This window comes from Aspergillus saccharolyticus (genome assembly GCF_003184585.1).
Source record: "Aspergillus saccharolyticus JOP 1030-1 unplaced genomic scaffold BP01scaffold_38, whole genome shotgun sequence".
NCBI lineage: Eukaryota > Fungi > Ascomycota > Eurotiomycetes > Eurotiales > Aspergillaceae > Aspergillus > Aspergillus saccharolyticus.
The window spans coordinates 237,935-263,141 of NW_020290648.1; the positions used below are offsets into that span (position 1 = coordinate 237,935).

The 25,207-nt window shown below is 54.9% G+C and overlaps 11 protein-coding genes and 1 non-coding gene across 12 annotated transcripts; 7 read left to right on the plus strand and 5 right to left on the minus strand.

Annotated features, from left to right (window-relative positions):
* The first annotated feature begins 210 nt into the window (after positions 1 to 210).
* On the plus strand, positions 211 to 787 carry BP01DRAFT_359765 (uncharacterized protein). The gene is made up of 2 exons (XM_025575761.1): positions 211 to 576; positions 634 to 787. The coding sequence occupies exons 1-2, from the start codon at positions 290 to 292 to the stop codon at positions 755 to 757; spliced, it is 411 nt and encodes a 136-aa protein (XP_025428132.1). The 5' UTR covers positions 211 to 289; the 3' UTR covers positions 758 to 787.
* Positions 788 to 1,896: 1,109 nt separating this feature from the next.
* BP01DRAFT_269335 (Zn(II)2Cys6 transcription factor domain-containing protein) lies at positions 1,897 to 3,255 on the minus strand (the record flags this gene model as incomplete). Its single annotated transcript, XM_025571377.1, has 2 exons — positions 1,897 to 3,102; positions 3,157 to 3,255. Coding segments are annotated over 2 exons (1,305 nt in total), but the record flags the coding sequence as incomplete, so codon positions are not given.
* Positions 3,256 to 4,215: 960 nt separating this feature from the next.
* Positions 4,216 to 4,487, plus strand: BP01DRAFT_385817 (uncharacterized protein; the record flags this gene model as incomplete). The annotated part of the gene is made up of 2 exons (XM_025577635.1): positions 4,216 to 4,350; positions 4,413 to 4,487. 2 exons carry the CDS (start codon positions 4,216 to 4,218, stop codon positions 4,485 to 4,487), a joined length of 210 nt encoding a protein of 69 aa, XP_025428134.1.
* A 925-nt stretch (positions 4,488 to 5,412) lies between these two features.
* On the minus strand, positions 5,413 to 9,183 carry BP01DRAFT_347596 (DUF3433 domain-containing protein; the record flags this gene model as incomplete). The annotated part of the gene is made up of 2 exons (XM_025573692.1): positions 5,413 to 6,261; positions 6,454 to 9,183. The coding sequence occupies 2 exons, from the start codon at positions 9,181 to 9,183 to the stop codon at positions 5,635 to 5,637; spliced, it is 3,357 nt and encodes a 1,118-aa protein (XP_025428135.1). The 3' UTR covers positions 5,413 to 5,634.
* A 1,397-nt stretch (positions 9,184 to 10,580) lies between these two features.
* On the minus strand, positions 10,581 to 10,653 carry BP01DRAFT_t264. The gene has a single exon. It is a non-coding gene; the product is annotated as a tRNA-Phe (tRNA).
* An 85-nt stretch (positions 10,654 to 10,738) lies between these two features.
* Positions 10,739 to 12,207, plus strand: BP01DRAFT_418240 (ThrRS/AlaRS common domain-containing protein; the record flags this gene model as incomplete). The annotated part of the gene is made up of 2 exons (XM_025579316.1): positions 10,739 to 10,868; positions 11,351 to 12,207. 2 exons carry the CDS (start codon positions 10,739 to 10,741, stop codon positions 12,205 to 12,207), a joined length of 987 nt encoding a protein of 328 aa, XP_025428136.1.
* Positions 12,208 to 13,194: 987 nt separating this feature from the next.
* On the plus strand, positions 13,195 to 14,872 carry BP01DRAFT_347603 (histidine phosphatase family protein; the record flags this gene model as incomplete). The annotated part of the gene is made up of 4 exons (XM_025573693.1): positions 13,195 to 14,050; positions 14,110 to 14,227; positions 14,280 to 14,384; positions 14,437 to 14,872. The coding sequence occupies exons 1-4, from the start codon at positions 13,264 to 13,266 to the stop codon at positions 14,870 to 14,872; spliced, it is 1,446 nt and encodes a 481-aa protein (XP_025428137.1). The 5' UTR covers positions 13,195 to 13,263.
* A 916-nt stretch (positions 14,873 to 15,788) lies between these two features.
* On the plus strand, positions 15,789 to 16,597 carry BP01DRAFT_142279 (uncharacterized protein). The gene has a single exon (XM_025570563.1). It carries the CDS (start codon positions 15,895 to 15,897, stop codon positions 16,546 to 16,548), a length of 654 nt encoding a protein of 217 aa, XP_025428138.1. The 5' UTR covers positions 15,789 to 15,894; the 3' UTR covers positions 16,549 to 16,597.
* Positions 16,598 to 16,646: 49 nt separating this feature from the next.
* On the minus strand, positions 16,647 to 18,666 carry BP01DRAFT_303992 (glycoside hydrolase family 32 protein; the record flags this gene model as incomplete). The annotated part of the gene is made up of 2 exons (XM_025572141.1): positions 16,647 to 16,764; positions 16,820 to 18,666. The coding sequence occupies 2 exons, from the start codon at positions 18,664 to 18,666 to the stop codon at positions 16,647 to 16,649; spliced, it is 1,965 nt and encodes a 654-aa protein (XP_025428139.1).
* A 1,080-nt stretch (positions 18,667 to 19,746) lies between these two features.
* On the plus strand, positions 19,747 to 20,116 carry BP01DRAFT_394537 (uncharacterized protein; the record flags this gene model as incomplete). Its single annotated transcript, XM_025578331.1, has 2 exons — positions 19,747 to 19,941; positions 19,975 to 20,116. Exons 1-2 carry the CDS (start codon positions 19,838 to 19,840, stop codon positions 20,114 to 20,116), a joined length of 246 nt encoding a protein of 81 aa, XP_025428140.1. The 5' UTR covers positions 19,747 to 19,837.
* A 130-nt stretch (positions 20,117 to 20,246) lies between these two features.
* On the minus strand, positions 20,247 to 21,756 carry BP01DRAFT_425853 (uncharacterized protein; the record flags this gene model as incomplete). Its single annotated transcript, XM_025579769.1, has 3 exons — positions 20,247 to 20,323; positions 20,451 to 20,482; positions 20,648 to 21,756. The coding sequence occupies 3 exons, from the start codon at positions 21,754 to 21,756 to the stop codon at positions 20,247 to 20,249; spliced, it is 1,218 nt and encodes a 405-aa protein (XP_025428141.1).
* Positions 21,757 to 24,477: 2,721 nt separating this feature from the next.
* Positions 24,478 to 25,199, plus strand: BP01DRAFT_385826 (uncharacterized protein; the record flags this gene model as incomplete). Its single annotated transcript, XM_025577636.1, has 2 exons — positions 24,478 to 24,889; positions 24,949 to 25,199. 2 exons carry the CDS (start codon positions 24,478 to 24,480, stop codon positions 25,197 to 25,199), a joined length of 663 nt encoding a protein of 220 aa, XP_025428142.1.
* Between the last annotated feature and the right edge of the window lie 8 nt (positions 25,200 to 25,207).

Consider the following 25,207-nt stretch of genomic DNA (forward strand, 5'->3'; position numbering starts at 1 on the left):
GCCTCAGATTACGTCAGAATTAAAACTATCATGAACGATTGTATACGGAGTATACTGACACGTTCCTTTCCAGTCTCCTTCACACCATCATCAAGTCCGACAAAGGACAGCACCAGCGTAATCACCATGTCTCGTCGCACGACTGTCCCTGAACTGCCTCGCCAGCCCGTCTCACTACGGAGCTGCATCATCTACGGCTGCGGAGCGGGCCTGCTCGGTGTCGCTGCGTAAGACTAACAAATGCCTTCCAGTTTTCGACACCACTAAGAGCCTGACTGACTTCGGCAGAATGACGGTTGGCGAGAAAATTGAGCAATATTTCACCGGCCGACCCAACTCCTATGTTCCAGGCCACACTCTGGAGCGGCTTTTGTCGCTCCCCGCTCGGCCGGATTCCGAGCGCTTCGGACTGAACATGGCAATGCACTACGGCCAGGGAGCCGCTGCGGCCATCATCAGAGCGCTTATGAGCGCAAATGGCATTCGTGGGCCTTTTGCGGATTTCATGTTCATTTCGATACGGCTGCTGATTGACCAGACTTTGGAAAATGTGACTGGGGTCGGCGCGCTGCCATGGTGGGTTGGACCGTAATCGACTCATGAACAAGGAATTATATTGCTAACCGGGAACAGGACATGGCCGGTGAATGAGCAGATCATCGATATCCTTCACAAGGGAGTCTTCGCCGTGGTGACTGGATACTTCACGGATAGGTGGCTTCAGGGGCAGGTTACTGTGGGTAAGGCGGGTGCCTGACCGGGCTCATCAGCTCGACAAGCAATTTAATCATATAGTAATCACAAAGTACAAGTCAAGTAGATCAGGTTCACTCCAGTCTCCTTCTTTATTGTAGTTATGTGGCCGGTCGTGGATGGTTACAGCTCTTACATTCAGTAGAGCGAACATGATAGTGACATTCCAACAATAATCGGAGGGTCTAGAAGACACTAAACACAGACAATCCACCAGCTAAAGTACCAATAAAGAAGCTGTCCCTGTGCGCCGAACCCGCCGGTGAGGGGCGTGCGAAATGGCATCGGACGGTCGCCATTAGGCAAGTGAGGGTGACTGATGCATGACCTGGGCATGGGCTTGATGAGGGTTAATTCTCACTTTCTCCAAGACAGTAAGTAGATCTATAGCAGGGTCTCAATTGGGTGGGAATGCAATGCTTGGCATCCTGGATGCGAAAACGAGCTTCCCGCTAGGGTTAAGCGTCTTGCCACATCTGTTGAACCGTTTGGTACGAGCACATCAGGATCGCGCAGTCATTGCAGATATGAAGGCAACTCGCATTCGTGTCTAATCTGTGTAGCGAAACATGTAATTTGAGCTATTCAAGGGAGTCGAGACCTGCCCGGGATGGTCTTCTCACATATTCAGGCCGTTGAAGGGCATTGAGTATTTTATTCTAGATAACCCTTCACACCAACATCTCTATTTCTCTCTCTATTTCTGCTATAATTCTTCCTCCCCATGATGAATCTTACCTATTCACCCTCGACAATTTCAACCCCCACCGTTACATCTCGTTCCAGGAATACGCTGATTCCCTGAACACCGCGGATCCGGACTTGTGTGCGTTCCGTCAGGCTGGCGGGAAACTTATCACTTATCATGGCATGGTCTGTTTTTTTTTTTTTTGGTTGCTTCTTGTATGCAATTCAACTCACAACGCACAGGCCGATGCAAGTATCAGATATAGGATTCTACTACAATGCCGTGCGCGAGCAGTTCCCAGATGTGCAGACCTTCTACCGCTTCTTCGAAGCCCCCGGATTAGGGCATTGCGCGGGCGGCCCCGGCGGGCAGCCCCACCACCGCCAATGCGCACCGCGCTGGGAGCAGCAAGCAAGCGCAGTACCCCCACCCCCGCCCTGCTCGAACCCCTCAAGCCCAACTTGCTCAACCGGCCACTGGATAAACGGTCGATACTCTGCCTCGAGTCTCTGATAAATGCCGCGGACAATATGCCGCGACCAGCCCCGGATACACCAGACCCCATCCAACTGGTGCAAAAGCCCTGCGAAAAACGCGAACAGAATCAGAGAGACCGGGACTCCATCCCGCAGATCCCGCACTAGATCATCTGGCAATTGATACAGCCACGCAAATATCAGCGGAAAGAGACCCATGCCGTGACTCTTCTCCTGAAGTGCATGAAGACAGTAATGCAGGTGGTTTACCATCCGGTGGTAGCTGGCAGAGCGGGGATCTGAGTCGAGCACCTTGAGGGAGACAAGCTGGCGGAGGGTGTTGAGATGGTGTTCGTAGTTCCCCACACCTGTCGAGTCCGTGTCTGGGTTCCTCAGGTGGCTGGTAGCCTCCGACGGATAGTCATCCTCGCCCGATATCGCAAAGACTTCCGTCGGAATATCATTCTGACAAAGCTCCAGGATCGACCGAACGCCCAGAAACAGGCCTAAATACCCCGCTGCCCCGTCGTCCTGGAAGGCCAGGTACTCGCCCGGCTGGGGACCCTTGGCCAGCGAGGCCAGAAAAATGAAGACGGTGGAGGCGTACATCGCCGGCGCGATCTCGGGGCTGAGTTGCGGGATTAGGGCTGTGACCTCCTGCACGGCGAGCTGGAGGTGCCGGTCGGCTTCACTGAAGAAGTCCCTTGCGGTGCCCATGTAGTGGGTCCATCGCCCGCCAGGAGAAGTGCGCACTAGATGGAAGCCGGAAAAGGCGAGCAGGAGGCGCAGGACGAAATGGTGGATGAAGCCGAGTCGGCAGAGCTGTTCCTGCGCGCGAGGCTGCACGGCGGTGAGGTCCTTGGAGGTGAGGAAGTGGTGGAAGAGCGCCATGTCGGTGGCGGTGAATTCGAAGGGCCGCTTGGCGAGTTCTCGGGGGGGTTGGGCGATGCTGTGAGACTGCTGGATTGAGGCCCGCGAAGGGCCGTGTGTTCGAATGGGTGGCTTGAAGTTGGTTGGCGTCGAGGTGTAGTATGTGTACTCGCCCTCGGCTCGATCTGATGTCGATGAGGTTGTCGAGGGGCTGCCTTCGGTCGGTGGACTGGAGAGATCTCGGGGCTGCGAGCTGTAATCGCAGCCAATGGCGTGGCGGATGCAATTGGTGCAGTGTGGCTTGATCTCGTCACACTGGAGCGAGCTTAGTGGCGATAGAAGTAACGTAGACAATGCATTGCTACTGACCTTGATCCTGCGCCGCTTACAGTTGCGACACCCGAGGCGAGACTTGCGGTGGGTTTTGCGAGCGAGCTTTTGCGTGTATGGCGTAATCGTTGGAGCCATGTTGGAGCCTACCGATGTCTCTAAACGTGCAGATAAAGGGCGATGATGATAATGAAAAGTTGTGATTCAGTTGGGCTGCAGCCCTACAGTATAGCCTTGAGGTCAGGGGTCGGCAGCCCGTGGGAATCGGGACCAGCCGATGCTGCAAGCCTTGGTTTCAGGGTTCCAGGGTGCTGCCCTAAAACTCCCTCGCTGCTTCATTCGTGGATCCGCTTTCTTCTCCACAACCTTAGTGTTTGCTGGGTTTCATGGTCCAGTTGATGGCATTTCCAGGAATACAAGTGGTTGTTAAAAGTGCGCCTTCCACCGACTTGTTTTATTCTCTGTTACAATTTCTATCAGGGGTGAGTATCTCCTGGAGTCTGTAGAACCCTATTGACTTAATCTCTTTCGTTCTGCTTGGTTCTTTCGTTTTGACACTATTTTTCTTTTCCTTTTCTGTTTGTTGGTAACAATTCCAAGAGAGCTTCAGTCGCAAAATATCAATCACACCTTGTAGAAAGACATAATAACCACTTCCCAGGCCAACCAACTCTTACGCTCTGAGCCGAAACTCTGTGGGTGATGCCTGATACAGTGTTCGAGAATACTTCCTTCAACTTTTCTGCGCTCATTTATCATTTATTCCTCGTATGCTAGTGTTTTGATGCATTATGCGGCATTCCACGAGAAGCTTGTCCAATTTATAATGTATCATATCCGGCTTTCTGGGCCTAGCTTCTATGTGTAATCTGACCCCACTACTGAAGCTCGCATGTTCAGATCCATCAAGATTGCTAATTATCTAGGTTAGAGGTGGGACCTTTCTCAATCAGTGAAGACTAGCAACGCTAGCGGTCACTCTCTCTCACGAGCGTCTACTCTGTAGGCATATAAATATAAGCTGACCACCGACCAAAGCTCTGCACTGCCTGCACAGTTCTCCTTGATTAACGCTTTCTTTCGATATAGATACGCAACATGAATTTCTTCAGCTGGCTCTTCCCTTCTTCTGACACCACCTCTCCCCCGCGCACCCAGGAGCATACCTGGGATCCGAAGACCGTGACCATGCAGCAGCCTGTGTCTCCGCAGACCCTTCCTGCCGAGGTTCCAGTATGTAAACTGTGCTTCAGACGAATGGGAGATTGAAGCTCCTGAGGCTGACTTTCAGGCAGACGACCGCGGCTGAATCAGGAGAACTCAGCATGCGCGGTGGCGGTGAAGCCGGGAATGTCTGCTGTGGCGTGTAAGTTGGGGCTTCTACATGTCTAGTACACACATTCATGGATAGAGCGCTGATAGATGCAGATGTTGCGGACTTCTTTGTTTCGAGTGTTGTTGTGGTGGTGAGGAGTAGAGGCTGGTTGATGTTGACTTTCCCTATTCTGGTATCATGTTATTTAATTCAATTCCTGTAATATGATACATATTTCATAAGACCATCGAAGTATAATTCATGATCTTATCAGTATCTACACGACCGATGCAGTCGTGACGTGCGGAGGTTGTAGGCGTGATTCTTGAGCTTCCACGCGTATTGCCAGGGGTCAATCTAAATTGCTTATGCTTACAGGTCAGTCAGGGGTGAACAGAAAGCCTTCTGACTATCCAGCAATGCTGGAAGCATGTTCTCGAACTCGATAGTCTCCTGTGTACGGAGTAACTGATGGGTATATCTTAGTCGACGGCAATTGACCCACCCGGTACTTGGTGACCCACGTTCTTAGGTTAGGAGTTCGTAGCACGCCTTTCTGTTTACGGACACGAATGCGAATCGCCTTATGAGGATTAGTGTCGCTTGCCCGATGAGGCGAATCCCCACTGCACCGTTGAAGCTTGTCCTTGCTGCCTATTTCTGGAATCTACGTTAAACTGGATGAGTAGACAATCACTTAAAAAGAGTTTCTTACGAATGAATCCCTGGTCAATTTTTCATCCAATGAATGATAGTGGTAAAGGGGTCAGAATCCCAGTTTGCCAGTGGCTTGAAGACAACGTTGTCGCTGATGCCGAGCTTATTGAACACATTAATCTATGCTATACAAGATGAACTAGGGCTAGGGATATTTCTGTAAGAGATTTGATAATGCGTTGGGACAAATCTATGGCTGATTGCCCTGTCTCCGTAGGACTCTGTTTCTGACAAAGATATTACCCAATGTATAAGCGCTATTTCTTCTTTTGTTGTGGTGGAAGGAGGGTTATTCTCTCTCGTGTAGGACAGTGTCATCAAAGACTGCACAAATGCAAGTGGAGATGAAACCGCAATAGATTATGCAGAGGCAGGAAGTAGGTAATCCAATTCAGGCACAGAGTCAGCTAAGTCTACACACGAAAAGAGACTCCGTGACAGTCGCCGTCTTCTGGCATCTGTAGCCACTGACTTGTAAAGCATTTCTAGTCACAATTGGCTGTGAAACCAGGCGCAGAGTTTCCTTGCCAGGGTTGAAGCTCATCTGAGGTTATTCTAGAAGCCGGCAAACCCCCCTCCAGCCTCCCCAACTCCACGCCCTCCTGCCTATCATCCTCCTCTCCCAAAACCCAAACCACCTCCCCTCCTGCGTCCACCCCCTCCCAAAACCGATACCGTCGCTTCCCCTCCCCCACCTCCTCCCCCTCCATCCTTGCCAACCTCCCTACTCCCTCCACACCACCCACCCACGGAATCAACGACCCGATCGCCTTGGGAATCCGCGGCGCATCATACCGCCCGAAATAACATGAGAAGACCGCCACCAGCGCCAGGGCGTCCACCGATAGAATCACGATGATAACCACGATCGTCGTCGTGGAGGGCATGAAGCCCCACATGGTCCAGGTAGTTGTGCCGGGTATTTGGACCGTGGGACCGCTTAGGAAGAGGTGTGGGCGGTGCAGGGTAAGGTAGTTTGCGAAGAGTTGGAGGTAGAGGGTTTGGATGGCCTTGGTCAGATGATTGATGGGTTCTTGGCTGGTGGGTTGGTGGTGGGTTGGGTCTGGATTTGAGAGGCTTGGGGGGCTGTCTTGGGGTTCTTTCTGGTTGTTCTGGAGGGTGGTTTGATAGATCTTGCTGGTTTGGTGGTTGGGAAAGGAGGCGAGGTAGTATGGGAGTGGGTCCGGGTGGGTGGAGAGGTTGTGGATGAAGGTGCCCAGGTTCTGGTTGAATGTCGCTAGCACGGTGGAGAGATTGGCGTGAAAGAAGAAGACGTCGGTGGTGCGAGGGGCGTCGTGGGCGACGGGGGTGGCCTGCTGGATGGAGCCATCGGGGCTGACTTGGATTTCGAAGAACCCCGTGGTCAGCTGTGGGATGCATTGGAGGGTGGTGGTCTGGTTGTCCGGTAGATGGGAGGAGACAAAGAAGCTGAGTCTCTCGCAGTCGGGGCTGTCGGGCCAGGTATATTGTATTGTGGGGGGTTGCGTGGCGTCGAGAGCGACAGGAGGTAGTTGGACGTTGCACTCGAGGCCTGTCTGGGTTGATGGATGGTATGTCCAGTTCGACCTGCCGCTATAGGGAACCTCCTCGCACGAGAGTGTGGTGCCAATGCCACGCATTCTCGCCGTATAGAAGACGCCGACAGCCTCCCCGCCCACATCAATATCAAACGGTTGGAATGAAAAGTCGTCGGTGGTCCATGGCAAGCTCGATGGATACCGCGTCAAGGGTTGAACACTGCGGTCATACGCTACGAAGTCTGGCTCCAGTCCGAGCAAGACCGAATCAGTGTACGAGGTGTTCAAACTCGAGGCAGCGAGGACATTGGTAATGTGTGGTTCATACAGACCACCAGTAGCCACGACCAGAATCAGATTCAAAACGCCAATCAGGGACAACCCAAAGATGGCGAGCGAGGGTCGGGGCCCAGATCGCCCCGTCACAACGAGGGTTCTCCAAGGACCATAAACCGGGGCGCATAGTGGTCCCGAGGAGACCCACCCCCGCCGTAATTGAATCCAAGGCTTGGCCACACTCAAGTGGCGATGGAGAGAGTTGAAGAGGGATCGCACCGTCGAGGCAAGCATAGTCGGACCGTACTGCAAGAACGCGGCCGCGAAGAGGAATTTTTTCGTGAACATCTCCTCAATCGTGCGAACTTGGATCCATTTATATGTGAGTCCAAAGGCGCTGGTGACTCCCATCAGCAAGACACATTCCGCTGCAAACCATGGCAGAGTCAGAAAATGCGGCATGGGATCCCGGCGTCTGGATGTAACAGGAGGGGGAGCTATCTTTGCCGGAGAACCATTCGTCGCGCATATTTCAATTCGTCGACCGTGAGAGTCGGTAGTCCACCTACACCAGAGCCCCTTGGCCCACTGCCGAAGTTTACGCGTTGGGGCGACGTGGTAGCTGGGTTGGGATAGAGTATGAAGCGTGTCTGGACCGACGATGCGAAGAAGAAGTTCGCACTGGGCCGCAATGGTGCTAGGATCCCGCTTGAGAAGATTGAGTCGCCGAGGATATATGAAGCTCAAGGCGAGGACCAGGGCGGAAGCGGAGAACATGATGGTTTCTGCGATGGCAGCCGCTCGAGGGACCACGGCGATGGTTAATGAGTAATTGGTGAGGATCGCATCAACCTCAACCATATTCTCCGGTTGATCAAAAAGCATATTGAGTGCCGTCGTGAATTGATGATTCCATATGCTGCGAAGAGCATCCTGATAATCCGTCAGGTTTTGAGCCTGCGTCTCGTCCACGACGCCAACCCTTCCGTTGTTGAAGGCACCCGTGGGACTGTATTCCGAGGACAACAGTTTCTGAAATCCGTGGCTGCTGAACTCACTCTCACTCAAGTTCCTAGTCGTAGATGGGATGACCTCGACATCGACAGAGTATAAGTTGTCCGCCAGAATCACATGAGCCGCTGCCTCCTTGTACACGGGTTGGCACGCGAACACGGTGAAATTCGAATGCATCGTTGTATTCGTTGTCTTCATCTCAGCTAAGATCCCAAGCAGACCAGTAGACGGACAGCCGGTAGCGTTAAAGGCGGACTGAGCCACTGGCACTCCATGGGGTACAGGCTCCCAATGACGCAGCTGGGAACTTTGTTGGCCGAGCGTGACGGTGTCCAGAGCGACGCTAATCTCGCAGGGCGTCGATCCGATTCCCGGCAACGTGACATTGAAGAGGGTCCACGACAAATTTCGGTCGTGCATTGATTCTCCGGTCACAGAATTATTGGTGTCGGGAATCACGTCAATGGCAGTGGTGTTCACGCAACTGATCTCAGACCAGTATACCGACTGATTCAAGCTTAAGGTCGCAAGACCATCACTGAAGTTGGCCGAAACCAACAGCGGAGCCACGGCATATCCTGCGACGCCTGGGCTTCCATTTCTCTTGCTCTGATCGTGCAGAGGGTTCCGGTGAGCAGCTTCAAGGGAAAACCAATTATTCTGAGTGTCGAGATCCACCAGATGTGGCCAGGTTCCTAGGGATCTTGTCTCCACCACAATTAGAGGCGACAAAACCAGAAGACCCGATAGCAATGACGCCACAAGGAGGTGCATCGCCAGAGACATTGTCGAAACACATAGCACGATCCAGTGTCGGTGTCGAGCGGCACGCATGGGGACGAGGATGGCAGCATCGAAGCTGTAGTTGATGAAGAGCACACTGGCCGGCGCACCCTTGGGGTGGGCTAGCTGGAAGTACGGTTCCAGGCGTAGTACGTCGTAGGCGAAGACTTCCCACAAGACTACGGCGACCAGGCCGATGGCAGTGGGGGTGTCGGTCCACGCTCGCCATGTGGCTGCTGAGAGGTCTTCTCTCTGTCTATACTGGACGATACCATTGTTGCGAAGGGAATATTGGCGGAGGACCTCGACACCGATGGCAATCAGAAGCAATACAATCGACAAAATAAGCAGGAAGGGTTGGCGTAAAGTACGTGGTAGCCAGTTATTTTGGGCTTCAGCATCATTTACCTCACCATCTGAGGATTCGCAGCGGACAAATTGCATGAGGTGTGGGGGGAGGAAGCGGGGGAGGGCCTCGAAATGGTCCGTCCATGACAGCTTTGGTGCTAAAGGGCCAAGTTCATCTCGACGTGGAAAGTGAGCTTAAGGTAATCTGATGCTAGTTAGTCAATCAATGTGTCCAAAAGATTGAAGAGATTTTTGGGAAGGGTTGAAGATGGATGCCTAGAAAGTCCGAGTGGAGACAACAGCGGAAAAGGGAAAAGGGGGGGGGTCTGTCTGCCACTGGATGAGGCAAAGTTAGGGCTTGGCAGGCCATGCGAGACCCGGATTGCTGCTTCAGGCCTCAGACTCCGCTGATATCGCCGAGGATCTTCCGCCACTCGTCTAATTCACTTCGGCTCTTGTCGATACCTTCCTCTAGAACATCTCTCTCGAATGAGAACCTTGTCCCCCGGCGAAACTGGTGGTTGGAAGCTCTTGTGGGGAACAGATTGTTAACCCCTCTATGTGCAAGACCCAAGTTCTTCCGTTAAGAATACAAAGCCATTGCTCTCAACCACAAGACAGCCGACCTACAAACGAACTTTAAAAAAAAACACAAAAGATTCTCTTTCCACAATCATCCTACCACAGCCTCACCGAGCAACTATACAAAGCCCCTCCTCGACCAACTTTAGTCTCCCTCGTCACGATCAATCACCCATTGTACTGAGCTACAACTTCAAACATCGAAGTTCTTGCTCTCTAACACCAACCCCAAAGTAACTCAACCAACCCATCATGCATCTTCACATCGAAGCCGTCCTCCTAGGAGGGTTCCTCCTAGGCGCCTCCACTCCTCTTCCCCACTAAAGACACTGCCGTCCCCAGCATCAACACCACCCTAGACCTCCCTGACATTTCCCACCTCAGCATCGCCGAGCGAGGCAACAAAGACAAGAAGATCGAGGTCGTCTGCCACGACCACATCTTCATCCGCCAGAACGTCAAGGACGCCATCAGGAATAAATGCATGAATTAGGCAGAAAAGAACATCGTCTTACACCACATAACAGCAAGCCTTTTGGGTTGTCTTTTTATAGAAACTCATTTCACATCGCCAACATGCTCTCAACAACAACTGGATGAGACTTTCGATGCAGGCGTACTTCGAGGGGAGCCCCGGGGCGCAGTTGACCTTCCCAGAACAGAAAGGATGTCAATGCATAGGAGAATTACCAGCCTCAGGACGTCACGAAGGTGCGCGGCCTGCCTCTTCTGTGATTGGGGGTGGATAGGCCAAGGCTACTCGTGACCATGGAACCATACCCGGCGAATGGCTCTGTAATGGGAGATAATTCTACAACGGGTCTATACTAGTTGTTCTTCTTCGAGTTGTTCCCGTTTAGCCCCACATGTACCACATGTGGCATCGAGACAGCCAAAAAAAGAAAAAGTAATGGGGCAAGCCGGGCTTGAACCGGCCACCTCCAGATCTTCAGTCTGACGCGCTCCCAGATGCGCCATTGCCCCGTTTCTTGTTTATGTCAGCTATTCATTGCAACTTGATTCCAGAATAACATCAGCCCTGCTGGAAATCACACACCGGAATGCCAACATGTTTGTCTACTTGTCTATATTATCATTGATTTCTGATTTACGGGTAGCAAGTATTGTCAACCGCTTATGCTTTGGATATCTGACTGAGTCTGTGATACTGTCCACTCTTGCAGATTTTTTCAACAGGGGTTTGTTTGTAGTTGTCACGGCTACATATATTTTTTCCAGACCATCCGAGATGACATGCCAGAGAATTACTGCAGTGTTCAAGTTAACCCATGAAAATTTTATCAGGTTCAAAGGTCTTCGCAGTCTGCACCACTCTTACGTACACAGTGCAGAGCATAATTGTATGACTCGAGGCAATAAGTAGTATAGGTACCACATCTCACTGCTTTATTTATTACCCCAACTCCCACCCACCCCAAGATTTGGAGCAGAAGCCCGCCGATGCTTGGCAAACGGTTCCGATCGGAAGAGGACGGGCTCCACCTGCCTAAACCAGTGCGGCGGAGCGAGCAACCCGTGGGGGTGGCATGCGATAAGATTAGAGTATATCTATATAATATACTAAGGTAGATACCAGCCGTAGCCTCAACCGGTCAGTTTCCGCATCAATCAATCACATCAATTCGAAGACAGTCACCATGGTAGAACCCCCTCCCACCAGACACTCACCACGCACGTATTCACTCACTCACCATCCCTCAGACCTCCACCGAAGCCCTCTATCTCGATGACGCCTCGCTCGTCACCACCACCACCACCATCCTCTCCTACCAGCCCGTTTCCGCCCTTCCCGACCCCGAAAAGTCCCTGGCCAAGAACATCCCCCCAGAGGACTACGCCCTCACCACCCGCCACACCGTCTTCTACCCGCAAGGCGGCGGCCAACCCAGTGACACGGGCGTGATCGTGGTCGCGGGGAGCGAGAACCCCGCGGCGACCTTTGAGGTGCGTCTCGTGCGCAAGACCCTCGACGGCACGATCCTCCATTTCGGCCGGTTCGCCACCACCCCGACCTTCCCCCTCGCTGTTGAGGTTGGCTCGCTCGTCACGCAGACCATCGACGCCGTCAAGCGCAACTACCACTCGCGGCTGCACACGGCCGGCCACATCATCGGTCTGGCGATGCGGCTGCTCGTCCCGGAGCTGGGCGAGCGGAGGAAAGTGAAAGCCAACCACGCACCGAGGGAGGCGTGCATGGAGTTCGAGGGGCTGCTGTACAACGAGCACAAGCCGCTGATCGAGGGGAAGGTGAATGAGCTCGTGCAGCAGGCGCTGCCGGTGCATATCTCCTGGTGGGCGGAGAGTGAGATTCAGGAGAAGGAGTTGAACATGGTGGAGGGGCTGCAGCTGGGGGCGGATGGGAGGGTGCGGATTGCTGAGATCGCGGATCTGGATGCGAACCCCTGCGGCGGGACGCATGTGGCGCATACTGGGTTGACGGGGTACATCTCCATCCGGAAGATTAGTCGGCAGAAGGGGGTGACCAAGTTATCGTATGAGGTGCCGGTGCAGATGTAGTTAGTTGTGTGGGGGATTTTGATCGGATAGGCATGGAATAAGGCACACCAAGCAGCTATGCGCTAACTGAAGTCTGCAAATAAAAATGTACCGTGCCGGAGCCGGCTCGCAAGCGACATAAATTTGCATAGGGCTGTGGCGTTGCGTCATGCATCTCTAACTTATGACTTGAGTTACAGGAGACATGAACACGTGGGCCAGTGGCGGTCTTCCTGAGGGTTACTCCCAGTCGGCCCTAACGAGACGCAATCCCGGCGTGATGCAGGGGCACAGCTACCTTAGCCAGCAAATTGAGAGGTTCTCCGACGCCAGGGTGTCTTGGCTGCGTGTGCACGACGGGAGGGCTGACACCAAGCTTTGGCTAGAAAGCTTGCTTTTTGGTTTATCAGCCATCCGAGCTTAGATGGGTGGAGTGAAGCTCCCGTTGGCAGCTTCAGTCACCGTTCGGAAGCGAGTCATATGGCGACAATCTCATGGTTGATTCGATAATCTCCCACTTGCTGCTGTCTGCGATGACTGGATACATGTCTGATTATGTCTTTCCAGACAACCTGCTCTGACAGATGACAGACCAAAAGAGACTAGTGCAATATCGAAGATGGACCGGCGCAGTGACCCACATCTTCTCTATCAACCAATCGACCAGCCTTGCGATAACACGCCTTGACTTCCCCGCGCGTGATTGGAATCCCTCACCCGTCTTGCCATCATGTCACTGTCGGTATCGGCTCCGCTTCCCACCCTAGCGGCGTACCGCGCAGTACCTGTGGTTATGAGGGGAAGTCGCTTCACTTTGGGATAAGGAGCACGTGGGCACTCGTCGGGGGTTGTCAGTGGCTAAACTAGTCTGTCTCCTCTCAGAATAACAGAGAGAGAGACGGATCCGACGGCTCTGTGCTGCTACATGAGGGGTAATTGCCCCGGATGGAGGCTATATAAGGGCTGTCCTGCCACAGATGCAGCAGGAGAATCAGAAACGGTTGGACACGCAGCTGACAGGCCCTCCTCTCCTCCGCACGTTTCCCTCCCTCCTTCCTCCTGCTCTTGCAACTCGCCATGCCCTCCTCCTCTCTCCTCCGGGCTGTCTATGCCCTCGGCCTGGCCACGGGAGCCTCGGCCTTCTCCTACCCGGCCGCCATTCCCCAGTCCACACAGGAGAAGCAATTCTCCCAGGAGTTCCGGGATGGATACAGCATCCTGAAGCACTACGGCGGCAACGGCCCATATTCGGAGCGTGTCTCCTACGGCATTGCCCGCGACCCTCCCAGCAGCTGCGCCGTCGATCAAGTCATCATGGTTAAGCGCCACGGCGAGCGATATCCCTCCCCCAGCGCGGGTCAGGGCATCGAGGCCACCCTGGACAAGGTCTACTCGGCCAACGTCTCCGAATGGAAGGGCGACCTTGCCTTCCTGAAGGACTGGACCTACTACGTGCCCAACGAGTGCTACTACAACGCCGAGACGACCAGTGGGCCGTATGCCGGTCTCCTCGATGCGTATACGCATGGAAACGAGTACCGGGCGCGCTACGGCCATCTGTGGGATGGCGAGTCGGTGCAGCCCTTCTGGAGCAGTGGCTACAGCCGCGTTATCAACACGGCGCGCAAATTCGGCGAGGGGTTCTTCGGGTACAACTACTCGACCAACGCCGCCCTCAACATCATCTCCGAGTCGGAGTCCATGGGCGCCAACAGCCTGACCCCCTCGTGCGACGTGGATAACGATACCTCCGTCTGCGACCAGCTCACCAATTTGATGCCGCAGTTCAAGGTTGCGGCGGCCCGCCTGAACGCGCAGAACCCGGGGCTGAGTCTGAATGAGTCGGACGTCTACTATCTGATGAGTATGTATCTTTTTATTTCCCGTGTGTGTGAGAGAGCCCCTTGCTAACTTACAGCGCAGCCATGGCCTCGTTCGAGCTCAACGCCCGTCCCTTCTCCGACTGGATCAACGCTTTCACGCAAGATGAATGGGTCAGCTTTGGCTACGTGAATGATCTGAACTACTACTACTGCGCGGGGTAGGTCAAGCCTCATCTACACTTGAAGTTCTGTTGCTAAACCGATGAACAGTCCCGGAGACAAGAACATGGCCGCCGTCGGCGCCGTCTACGTCAACGCCAGCCTCACCCTCCTCAACCAAGGGCCTGAAAAAGCCGGGTCCTTGTTCTTCAACTTGTACGCCCTCTGTCCCCTATATCGAGAGAAGATGGTAAACTAACCAACGCAGTGCCCACGACACCAACATCACCCCCATTCTCGCTGCCCTCGGCGTCCTCATCCCCGAGACCGACCTCCCCCTCGACCGCATCCCCTTCGGCAACCCCTACACCACCGGCAACATCGTCCCCATGGGCGGCCACTTGACCATTGAGCGGCTGAGCTGCAACGCCACGGCGCTGTCGGCGGCGGATACCTACGTGCGGCTGGTGCTGAACGAAGCGGTCCTCCCGTTTGGGGACTGTCAGTCGGGCCCGGGGTACAGTTGTCCGCTGGCCAACTTCACTGAGACCTTGGAGGGGAGACTGCCGAGTTACGTGGAGACGTGCCAGGTGCCGGCGACATATCCGCAGTATCTAGATTTCTGGTGGAATGCTAACACCACGACGGGGTTGAATTATCGGACGAGTCCGATTGGGTGTCAGGAGGCCGCTAGTATGAACTAGTTTGGTATATGCTTGAGTTAATGATAATGTGCTTTTGCTTCCGGTGAATCATAGACTCACTTCTGTATCATTGGGGGAACTGTTGTGTTGTAAGTACGGAGTAGGGTTCGCTGGATGACAGGGGATCTGTTTCCCATCTCGTGCATCTCGTGCAGGAGATCCAGTGACTTCAGTATCAAACGGCCTCCTTGACCAGGCGATATGATTCGAGTAAGCTTTTACTTGAATTCCAGTCGTCTTCCCATCTGCTGGATGTTGTGGCACGACAAGTGAGACAAGTTAAAACTGGCCCAAAGCAAGGAAAGAATCTCCGATTGGCCCAATAATCAGATTGAAGTGGAGGAGTTTTAAAAAAAGGAACAGACCTGCACCTGGAGGGATTCGAACCCTCCACCTCCCGGTGCACCCTCTCTCTCCGCCTCAACCATGCATCCCCAAGGCAAAGCCATAGTGCAACACAACCTCATTGGTGTATCGGCTGATTTCGATTGATATCAGTCCCTATTAATATCATCCTCGTTGTATGAGCACAGCTGGCAGGTTCAGAACAAGGCTCATCACTCTGCTCTCCATTCACTTCATAAACGCGAGATTGCGATCGCAGCTGACCACAACCCAGGGATGTTAAGGATTCTTAGAGCATCAAGCTCTACACGGATCTCCTATACGAGACCGCGTTCCATGGATCCAGACAAGCTTCATGGGTGGCCTTTATTTAATTCTGTCTCGATCTTAACTATTGTTCCATGGCTGCCTCGCTTCGCCCACTTCAGCCCCAGGGCAGAGACTAAGGCGAAGTACAAAAGCACACAATGCATAAGGATCTCGTATAAGTGAGACCTTCCTTCAGCCACCCTGCGCCTCATTCGGAGTGGGACTGCAATCTGGCGGTTTCAGATGCCTAATATTATATTTTTTACTCGTCACTCGTCATATTCGCTCCTGAATCCTCCATCCTACATCCTCCATCCTCCATACGTAGCCAGGCTTGACTCCTCCATCCTCCAAGATACCACAGCAAAATGACCACCACGATGGCACCCGCCGCACTTAACGTCCTCTACTACTTCCAGAAGCAAGAGTTGAAGCTCGATTTCAACGTCGCCGACCGGGCGCAAGCCTATCAGAACCTCAACCGCGAAGGCCGCATCTACGCCACTGAGCCTACTGCCGTGTACCTCCCTCTCCCGCCGTCAATGGCATACCTCCGCGACAGCCACAACGGGATGGTGATCGGCTTCACGACCGGCACAGATGCCACTCGGTGGTGTCAAACCGCCGTGCTAGCCCGTCTCCACTCTCCTACTGCTCCGCACGAGGTCCGCATTCGCCGCGCCTGGACGGAAGAGGCCCTGGACCAGCAGCTCCAGGTGCACCAGTTCCCTCTGTTCATGCCGGACCAGGATGAAGCGCCGCCCTCTCCGGGCTCCTCACCCGACGCACAGCCCGCCTATAGCCCCGAGGCAAGCCAGCCAGTCAAGGGGTCCCAGCCCGGAACATCCCACGGGGCCAGACCGAGCATTTCGATGCAGTCCCCCCCCTCAACGAGCGCCTATCTCCCTGTTCCCATGCCCCCACCGCTGCTGCCGGCGCCCTTGACGATTAGGACGCCGGAGCGAGCCCCAGCAACGCAGGAGATGATTGGACGTCGGCCGCGAGCGAGCAGCTTCTACTAACATCGTTTTTCTTTCGAAAGGCGGTTGTTTCTGCTTGAATTATTCTTTGTCTGATCGACTGTGGACTAAACACATCATACACTCCCGTTCTTCCCCTCCTATTTTCTCTCCGGCCAGGCATTGTAGAGACCCTCCGACACCGAAACATTGCGGAAGTGCACTTCGCCCTCTCCGTTGTGGAAGAACCGGATCTCCGTCGAGTTGGCGTACCAGGATCTGTTTCTCGTTAGCATTGCGCATTGCGTTTACGTTCAGTAAGTAAGTAACATACCTCGCCCAGGTGCTCAGCGCAAATCGCCCGTTGGCATACACCTCCAGGACCGCATTATCCACCACAACCGTCAGCTCCAGCGTCTCGATCTTCTGTTGCCCCCCCTCCTCGTCCACCACATCAAACAGCCGCAGCCGTCCAGACTCAGTGAAGCTGTCCAGCCCGGGGTTGGTCGGCGCCGCCGCACTGGTCTGGCTGCGGTCGATGACCAGCGACTCGTTGCTGAACTGGTAGTAGATGGTCGTGTGCTCCAGCCCGGAGGCGAGGATCTGGAAGCCCGATTGCAGCCCCGAGGTGCGGGCCTCGGCGGGGAAATCCAGCTGGGCCGTCAAGACGAAGAACTTGGAGGCAGGGGACTGGCGGAAGGGGACGACGCTGGCCTCGCGCATCGTGCGCACCGCTTCGTCCACCACCGAGCCATTGGCCAGCAGCGCCGCCTTGGTCTCGCGCGCGATGGCGATGCCCAGCGTCCGCAGCGTGACAGTCGTGTGCTCCGACTCGCCCCACTCCACCACCCACGAGACGCCCTCCTCACGCACCAGCTCGTTATCCACCACATGGTCCACCGTCCGCACCGTCAACTCGCGCGGCAGCAGCAACGAGCCCGTCCACCCCTGCTGCGCCGTGGGGAATCCCTCCGCCTGCTCGAACTGATCCCCGGTTAACCACACAAACGAGAGGAATCGATCCACCTCCACCCCACTCCCCCGCGAGACCTGCGAGGTCGCCGGCAACACCTTCCCTGCCGCCGCATAGGCCGAGAACCCGCAGTCCACGAACCCGGCCATCGAGGGGGTGAACTGCACCCGTCCATCCTCCGGCCTCGTCTCTACCGCGCCCGCCGCCCACAGCATATCATGTCGGCTCGACACCTGCGGCACAATCGGCACGTCCGACCCCTCCGTGCCCAGCGTGACAACCACCATCCCCGTCTGCGGGTCGTGGCCCTCCTCCGTCAGGAAGGCCACATTCCCCGTCTCGAAGTTGAATCCCCACCCGCCAGCCCATCCCCCCTCCGCCCCCCAGCTGGAGTTGGTGGCCTCCTGCCACCACTCCCCCAGGTACTCCCAGTACTGAAACTCCGAGCTGTTGCCGTGGTATTGGCGGTACAGGAACTGCACCGGCCCCTGACCGTGCACCCCGCCGGAGATGACGATGTACCAGGGGGCGCCCTTCTCCGTCCAGTGATCGACCGCTGCCTGCACGGCTGTCTCATTGGTGGTGTCGGTGGTGGAGAGGAGGAGGACATCCAACCGCGCACTGCGGAACACAAACGGATCGCGAAAGGCAGTCACATCCACCGCGAAGGGATGGTCAGGGATCACCGGGCCCTGGTCCAACCGCTCAAACCGCATGCCACCCTCCACCGCCACCGCGAGCGACTGCGTCTCGCTGCCCCGGGTGTACGGGATCGACCAATGGATCGGCAGGAAGGAGACGCTGGTGTACAGCAGGGTCGGGGTGTTGTTGACCCCCGTCGGGATGACCGACCCGTCGAAGACCGCCACCGGGTCGTTCTTCCCGCCGGGCTGGATCAGGAAGCTCCCGTTGGCGGAGACGTCGGTGTAGGTGACGAGGTTGGAGGTCGTGGCGCCGGCGATGCCGGAGCCGTCGTGGAGGTAGCCGATGTGAAACACCCCGGTGGTGGGATCGGTGTAGTGCGCGCAGGGGTCGCCGATTTGGCCTTTCGCGGGGAGGATGTGGGCACGGGGGCGCCAGAGGTGGAAGAGGGTGTTGTTGGGGAGGGCGCTGAGGTTGGTGGGTGGGGGGAGGGTTGTGTCCAGGGTGTAGCTGGTGGCCGTGGCCGTGGCCGTGGTGGCCAGTGTGAGGGTGGTGGTGAGCTTCATAATGCTCGTGCTCGTGCTGTGCTCGTGCTCGATGCTGGAAAGTCCAGGGATGATTGGGCTGGTAGTTGGAGGGTTATATAGCTGTCTCATGTGCTGCTCGTCTCAGCAAACAACGCTGCCCCGTCCGAGATCTCCACAGATTCTCCGCGAATTCGGCGAAATCCCGCAACTGCCGGCGCGGGGGAGGATATCGCCGAGGTTTTGCCTGGTGTTTCACCGAGAACCGACTCTGGGCTGCCGATCCGAGTCGTATAAGGTTAGAAGAGAGGAAATGAATAGGGTGAAGTAGACGACGTTGAAACTGGAGGGAACTTGAGTTTGTTTTGGTTTTCATTGCGTAACTGCGAACTAAACAAAGGGGGGGTTGGGGGTTGGGGCTGGGGCTTCCGAGGAATGCGCCTCCGAATGCGGCATCCAGTTGAAGCCCTAACCCGGCCACATACTATACCGGCAATGTCTCCATCATGGAGTCTGTGATGGACATTTGACACACTCCCCTTGCGGGCTGGAACGGTGCCTGAACGTGGTGATCATCTCCATGTCCATGATGCTGGTTCAGTAGTTGACGGGTCACTTTGTAGTATATCAGTTGTCAGCACATCAACTATACCCTTGGACCTATGTACCACCCCTTCCCCTCCCACTAACCCGTAACATAGAGAAAGAAACATACATCAACAAAAACAACCTCCTCCCACGGATCCCCCTCAACCAAATGCTGTACCTCACACCGCTCCGTAGACGTCGTCGCCACCATCCTACTCGCAAACCTTCTCTTGTGCTCTGCAGTCCAGTCAGATGGTCTGTGAGGGTTTAGCAAGCGTCGAGATCTGTGAGTGGGCGGTTTGGATGGATGCGGTGGCGTTCGGGAATATGGGGGTGGCCGTTCGCTCCCAGGACGTTGTTGACTTGTTGGTTGGCCTGGCCGATATGAGCGGCCAGTTCAGTTAGAGTGGGGGACGGGGGGAACGGGTCAATCTTGGCGGTGTCAAGAGTAATTCCTCAAGCAAACAATCTCCAAATGCAGTGCAACTCGGGACAGCAGAGTATTCGTAGAAACGCGAGGTCTACATTAAGCAAGGCAGTTACAAAGTCCCAACGCTGAGCGCGAACCGAACCGTCTGGACATGATCCACTGCATGTTCTGGCTGGTCATACAGCACTAGCCCTGATGTCCGTGGCTGATCCGGTACAGGAGACGAGACTTGTGGTCTTCGAAGTCGACGACGTCGAAACCGACTGGCCTCTGCGGCTCGATTTAGGACAACCCATGCTGTAGGCCTACCTTACCTTTGCCCTCTACTTAAGCCCACCATCGCACCCTATCACCCTCTACCACTGGCAGACAACCATCAATCTCACCGCATCCGGCACGCTCAACGCACGCAACAACGTCAACATATTCTACGAGCTCCTGCGCGAAGCCTGCCACCGCATGGGCCGTCCGTGACTGTCGGCGGGACGCCGCGGGAATCCACCGTGCAGGCTGGTTTCTGTAATATTCATCATGGGATCTTTCCCTTGCCGTTGGGACGTGGCCAGAGGATCGGCGGTTGGTAGGTCACCGTGTTCTGTGGTGTCTAGTTGCTTTGGGTTGTGGGTGGTGCTGACCTGTTCGCCATGTGCGGTGGGTGCGCAGAGTTGTATAGCATAGTTGCTGTTGCAACGGGTATTGGTTTACTTTGGGGTTTTCTGTATGATATGCAATGTGAGTTCGTCTGTTTGGTTGGGGTCTGAATGATTACCTATGTAGTAGACACTTGAGACTGCCCCAATTGTCTTACCGAGTTCTTCACTGGCGATGTGTGGTTTATAGCTATGATTAGTAGAGTTGAGGGGGGATTAGTCGGTACTAATGAGTATCTGCGAAGTCATTGGATATATATCTGTGAGTATATTGTTGTTTCTTAGATCCCCTGGTTTACTAGTAGCAAAACATTCAGTCGGACCAGAGTAACTGGTAACGTAAAAAGTCACTCACATCAACTTGAAGGAAATGCTCACCCGCGCGGCATCAGACTTGCGGACACGCTGCTGCTCCAGCGAGTCGGCCAGCCGACTCAGGCTCGCCTGGGTGTCCACGGGTAGTCCACAGTGATACGCATCGGTCTGCGCTATCGGCTCTCTTTCGAAAGCGTCCACCCATAGTACCAGCCGGAAGGTATACGCCGACAGACAGGTACACATGGTGCTCAGCATCGTGAGGGCCTCCGGCCAGTGGCCATGGACCTGGACCCGTTTCAGGGTGATCGACCGGAGGACCGGAAGACGCGGGATCAGAGCGAACAGGTCCGAGTCGGAGAGGTAGGTGTCTGTGAGAGTCAGCTGCTGCAGTTTGCATCCCCGCGAGGGGATCGCAGCCAGTGTCGGTCCCACGGAGGGAAACAAGAAGTTCATCCCCTTGCCGTGAAGAAAGAGATTGCGGAGCGGTTTTCTGAAGATGCTCCGGTAGAACTGGACCATCGGGTGGGTGCTGGTGCTGGCGAAGAACCCCCAGTCGAGGCGCAGGGTCTCAGTCTGGCCCAGGACCCGGTCGGTGAGCTGAGGAATCCGGCCCTGAGGCATGTCCCCCCAGCACCAATCCCGGGCTTCCATCGTCAGATACAGAGCCGTGATGGGACGGCCGATGCCGTTGAGGATCCGGAACAGGATCTTGGGGATGTCCCCGGGGTGGATGAGGTGGTTGACGGGGATCCCCAGGGGACCCAGGGCCAGCTCGAACTCGGTCATGCCCGGGAACGAGTGCTGGAGCAGATGTCGCAGCTGTTGAATCTCCGGGATGCGCATTAGACCGGGGATTGTGTGGTCGGCCCTGCGACGGAACGGGGTGTTGGGCCCTGGGTTGAAGCCCTTGATGCGCAGCCGCCGCGGGAACTGCGACAACGCTGTCCCCAGAGACGTCGCCACCTCGTGCAGTGAATTGATGCTAGTGGACGACATGTCTATCTGGAGCTCGTGCAGCGCGACCGCCACATCGAAGACGGTGGAAGTTGTCTCCATGGCCCCGGGTTGTCGCATTGGCTTCGGATGCGCGGGTAGGTTTCCTGCGATGCTTTGCAGCAAGTCGGGTCGACCATCTCCCTCGTCCATGGTGAGCGTCTCAAGCGCCGAGCAGAGGTCTTTCACCTCCTCGTCAGACCAACCGCGCATGACGACTTCGGGCTCGTTCCGGGTAGCTCCGACTGGGTCACTGAATGTGAACGCTGGCATCTTTCAGGTATAATGATGGATAGAGATCAATGCCACTAGACCGCAAAGGAGTGTCGTGCCGACTGGACCCCCAGAGCAAGGCGTCGGTAGGTCTTTATAACCAACGCATGCTCTTTCATCGATTGGCCATTTCCCGGGGGGTTTTGTGGTGATATTCTGCTGGAGACGAGTCTGTCGAAGGACTCCGTCACCTTCACTGTATACTGCTTATCGAGTCGTTATCAACGGTATCGACACAGGTCTTGCCGGAGAGTACCATGACAGTGACCCTGGAGCAGAGCATTGTGGTTGATGTGTGCTGGAAAGGAGCGAGACCGTTGATGGAGATTGTCGAGAGGTGGCCAGGTTGGTCCCGCGCGTCTTTGTGTGCTTAACTGTTCCTCCATAGGCGTGACGCAGGGGAAGCCCATCTGGGAGGCATCTTCCCTCTCTAAGGTCCCCACCAAGACTTCCAAGACCATGGCTTGCCCTGATACCAAGGCCCATGTGGGTTCTGACAGACAGTCCTTGACCGCTCCTCTGATGACAGGCTGGGGCCCTCTCTCTGCTTTGTCATCCAGCCCTAAATCGTTCGTTATCGAGTCAACATCCTCCCTCTTCCAGGCAAGCCTCATCAGTGCGAGCGACTCGCCTTGCACGCTAATGACCAAGGTTTAATCTTTTCTTTCTGCCCAGTGGGTGGCAAGTATCTCTTCATATCCCGATCGATATCTTCACCTGACTCCTACCGCGACCAATCGCCAGGCGCACCGCGTACACAAGCTCGAACTCTACTTCTCAAGCAGAACTTGCACCAAACTGCTATCCAGATAGATCGCTAACCTCGATCGACGCCCCGAGACGACGTGTTCTTGCTTTGAGTTTTTCTCTCTGTTTGTGGATGGTGGCAAATTCTCTCCCCGGCGTCCTCACCCAGGCGTCCAGTGCAATGCCCAAAGTATCCCAAGTATCGAGAAACTCTGGATATGGTCGATAAGCAGAGGGTCGAAAGAGGGATAGTGGCATCAAGAGCAGGAGGGGTCAACCAAGCAATGCATGAGGGCGATCGTGCGGCGATCAGCTTATCGCAGAACGGGGCCGTTCTATTTCCGGTGGCTGCGCCGTCTCCCACCCGACTGACACCATAGTAACCGTTAATTCCCTGGTTACCTAGTGACTAGTAGTAACGGAGTATATAGTATGTCTCTGGGTTGTAGTTGGGTCATGAGTGGATGGTGGATTCCACTTTGCACCATCAGGATTCAGCCGAGTAAGCCCACATGTAGAGAGGTAACCGAGAGTTAACATCTACCAGCCTCACTCTTTTTTCAACTTTTTCTTTTACTTTTTTCATATGCTTTGCTTGAAGGAAGAGGGGCACCCATGATCTACTGAAGTGCCCCACCATAAAATTTTTTTTCCAACTTTGAATGTAGTGGGATGCAGCCGAACCTTGCAGGCAGCAGAAGAGAAGCAGTTGGTTGTTGACATTATGCCTATTTGGGGGGAGGAAAGAAAAAGAGAGTGGGGCCACGTGACCAACCAAATCTCTTTCTCTCTCCACTTCGTCTTCTGTTTTTTCTCCTCCTCCCCCCCACTTCCTCCACTTCTTCGCATCATTTCTTCTTGTCATGCTTAACAATTAACTTCAGAGAGTACTCGGTAACTCTCAATTGCAATGTGATGTTCGCTTTGTAACACTTGGATGATCGTCAGTACATACACTTCCGAAAGACCCTTCCCCTCTACTGGTTCTGTGGCCAATTTGCCTGTCATGTACATCCCAGGGATCCACGTCACCACCAAACCATATCGGCCTCATACTTTCTCATCTTCACCACCACCACTATACCACCACACCACCACACCACCACCATCATTCATCCCTTGTTCGCATTTTCGGACTCAGATCGGTAACCACCGAGCAGATCCCGACCCAGGGAAACCATCCGACACCAGTGCCAGAGACAGATGAAGACGATCCCCATCGATATCGTCATCGCTGGACTGGGCGTCGCAGTGGCCCAATGAACAGCTCTCTTTAGCAACCTCGGCCGGGGCGCAAACAGCAACCAAGAGGATGAAGTGCGCATTCACCTTGAAGCGAAAGGAGCCCAACTTAGCGGTGAAGAGGAGCCGGTGGGAAACTAAATCGAAGCCAGCGCCCGTAGCCGTGACTCCACCACCAATCAGCGCTTTCTGACCTCCTTCGAAAGCTCCAATGCTCTTCCTCCTCCTTTGTCGGACCAGCTTGAGGTCCATGCTAGCCTTATCGCAGCGGGCAAAGAGATGAGAAAAAAGAAAAAAAAAAGAAAACAAACCAAACCAAACCAAATTTTTTTTCGCTATGGGCTGACTTTGCCCAGTGCCTCTTCCAATTTTCATTTCCTTGGAAAGAGGGGGGGCACTTGGTCCAAGCGGAGAGGAGCTCTAAGTCTATATATTACTGCCTGTGCTCCATCGGAGCTTCTTCCTCTCTTCTCCTCATCACTTCGCTTTTCCTTCGTGGATTCGCTTCAAGAACTCAAAGACCTGGTCGGTATACAGGTCGTTCACCACTCCTCTCCGTCTGTGTCTTTGTTGCTGGTTCGCCGTGCCCCCGTCGCATCTCACACCACACCAATGTTCAAGTCATACTCGCACATCCTATCCCACAAGCGGAGAAGAAGCAAGAGCAGCGCCGTGCAGATCCTCTCCGCTGCTCAGTCCGAGCCGAGCTCGCCCACCCAGGCCGTGCCCGATCCCATCGAGATCTGGGCCCACTCCCAGCCCCTCGCCGTCAGTGAGGAGCAGCTGCAGGGCTGCTTCACCACCCTTGTTCCTCGCATCCACAAGTACGACCATGTCGCTCAGCGCGGCAGCGACCGCTTCGTCCAGGACTTGACCACTACCCTCGGCCCCGAAGAGGGCAAGGAGCCCGCCAGCTACCTGTCCTGTCCGGTCGGCAACTACGCCAGCTTCCTCTACCCCGAATGTTTGCCCGAGCGTCTGGAGCTTGTCGCTTACTTGACCGAGCTCGGAAACCTGCAGGATGGTACGTACTGCACCAGCATGCACGACGGATGAGAGACGAGAGCTAACCGGCACGCCTAGCCCAGGGAAAGTCGAACGGACGCACGACCGACAAGCCCGACGAACACGTGGAGTCGCCCCGGGCCGAAGCCAGACGCAAGCTGCTGGAGAAGGCAGTGGCGGAGATCACCGAGAAGGAAATTGACGGACACGAGATCATCGACAGCTACCGGAGCAACTGGCTGGTGACCCCGGAGGTGCCCACCGCCGACAACTGTGCCAACCTCGACGACTATGTGGCTCGCAGACGCCTCAACGCCGGCATTGAGTAAGTTGCTTT

Bases quoted from the DNA above. Each gene is read 5' to 3' on its own strand.
- BP01DRAFT_359765 (XM_025575761.1), top strand. From the start codon at position 290: ATGACGGTTGGCGAGAAAATTGAGCAATATTTCACCGGCCGACCCAAC. The intron at 577-633 runs GTGGGTTGGACC...AACCGGGAACAG, and splicing joins GGGGTCGGCGCGCTGCCATG to GACATGGCCGGTGAATGAGC.
- BP01DRAFT_142279 (XM_025570563.1), top strand. From the start codon at position 15,895: ATGACCACCACGATGGCACCCGCCGCACTTAACGTCCTCTACTACTTC.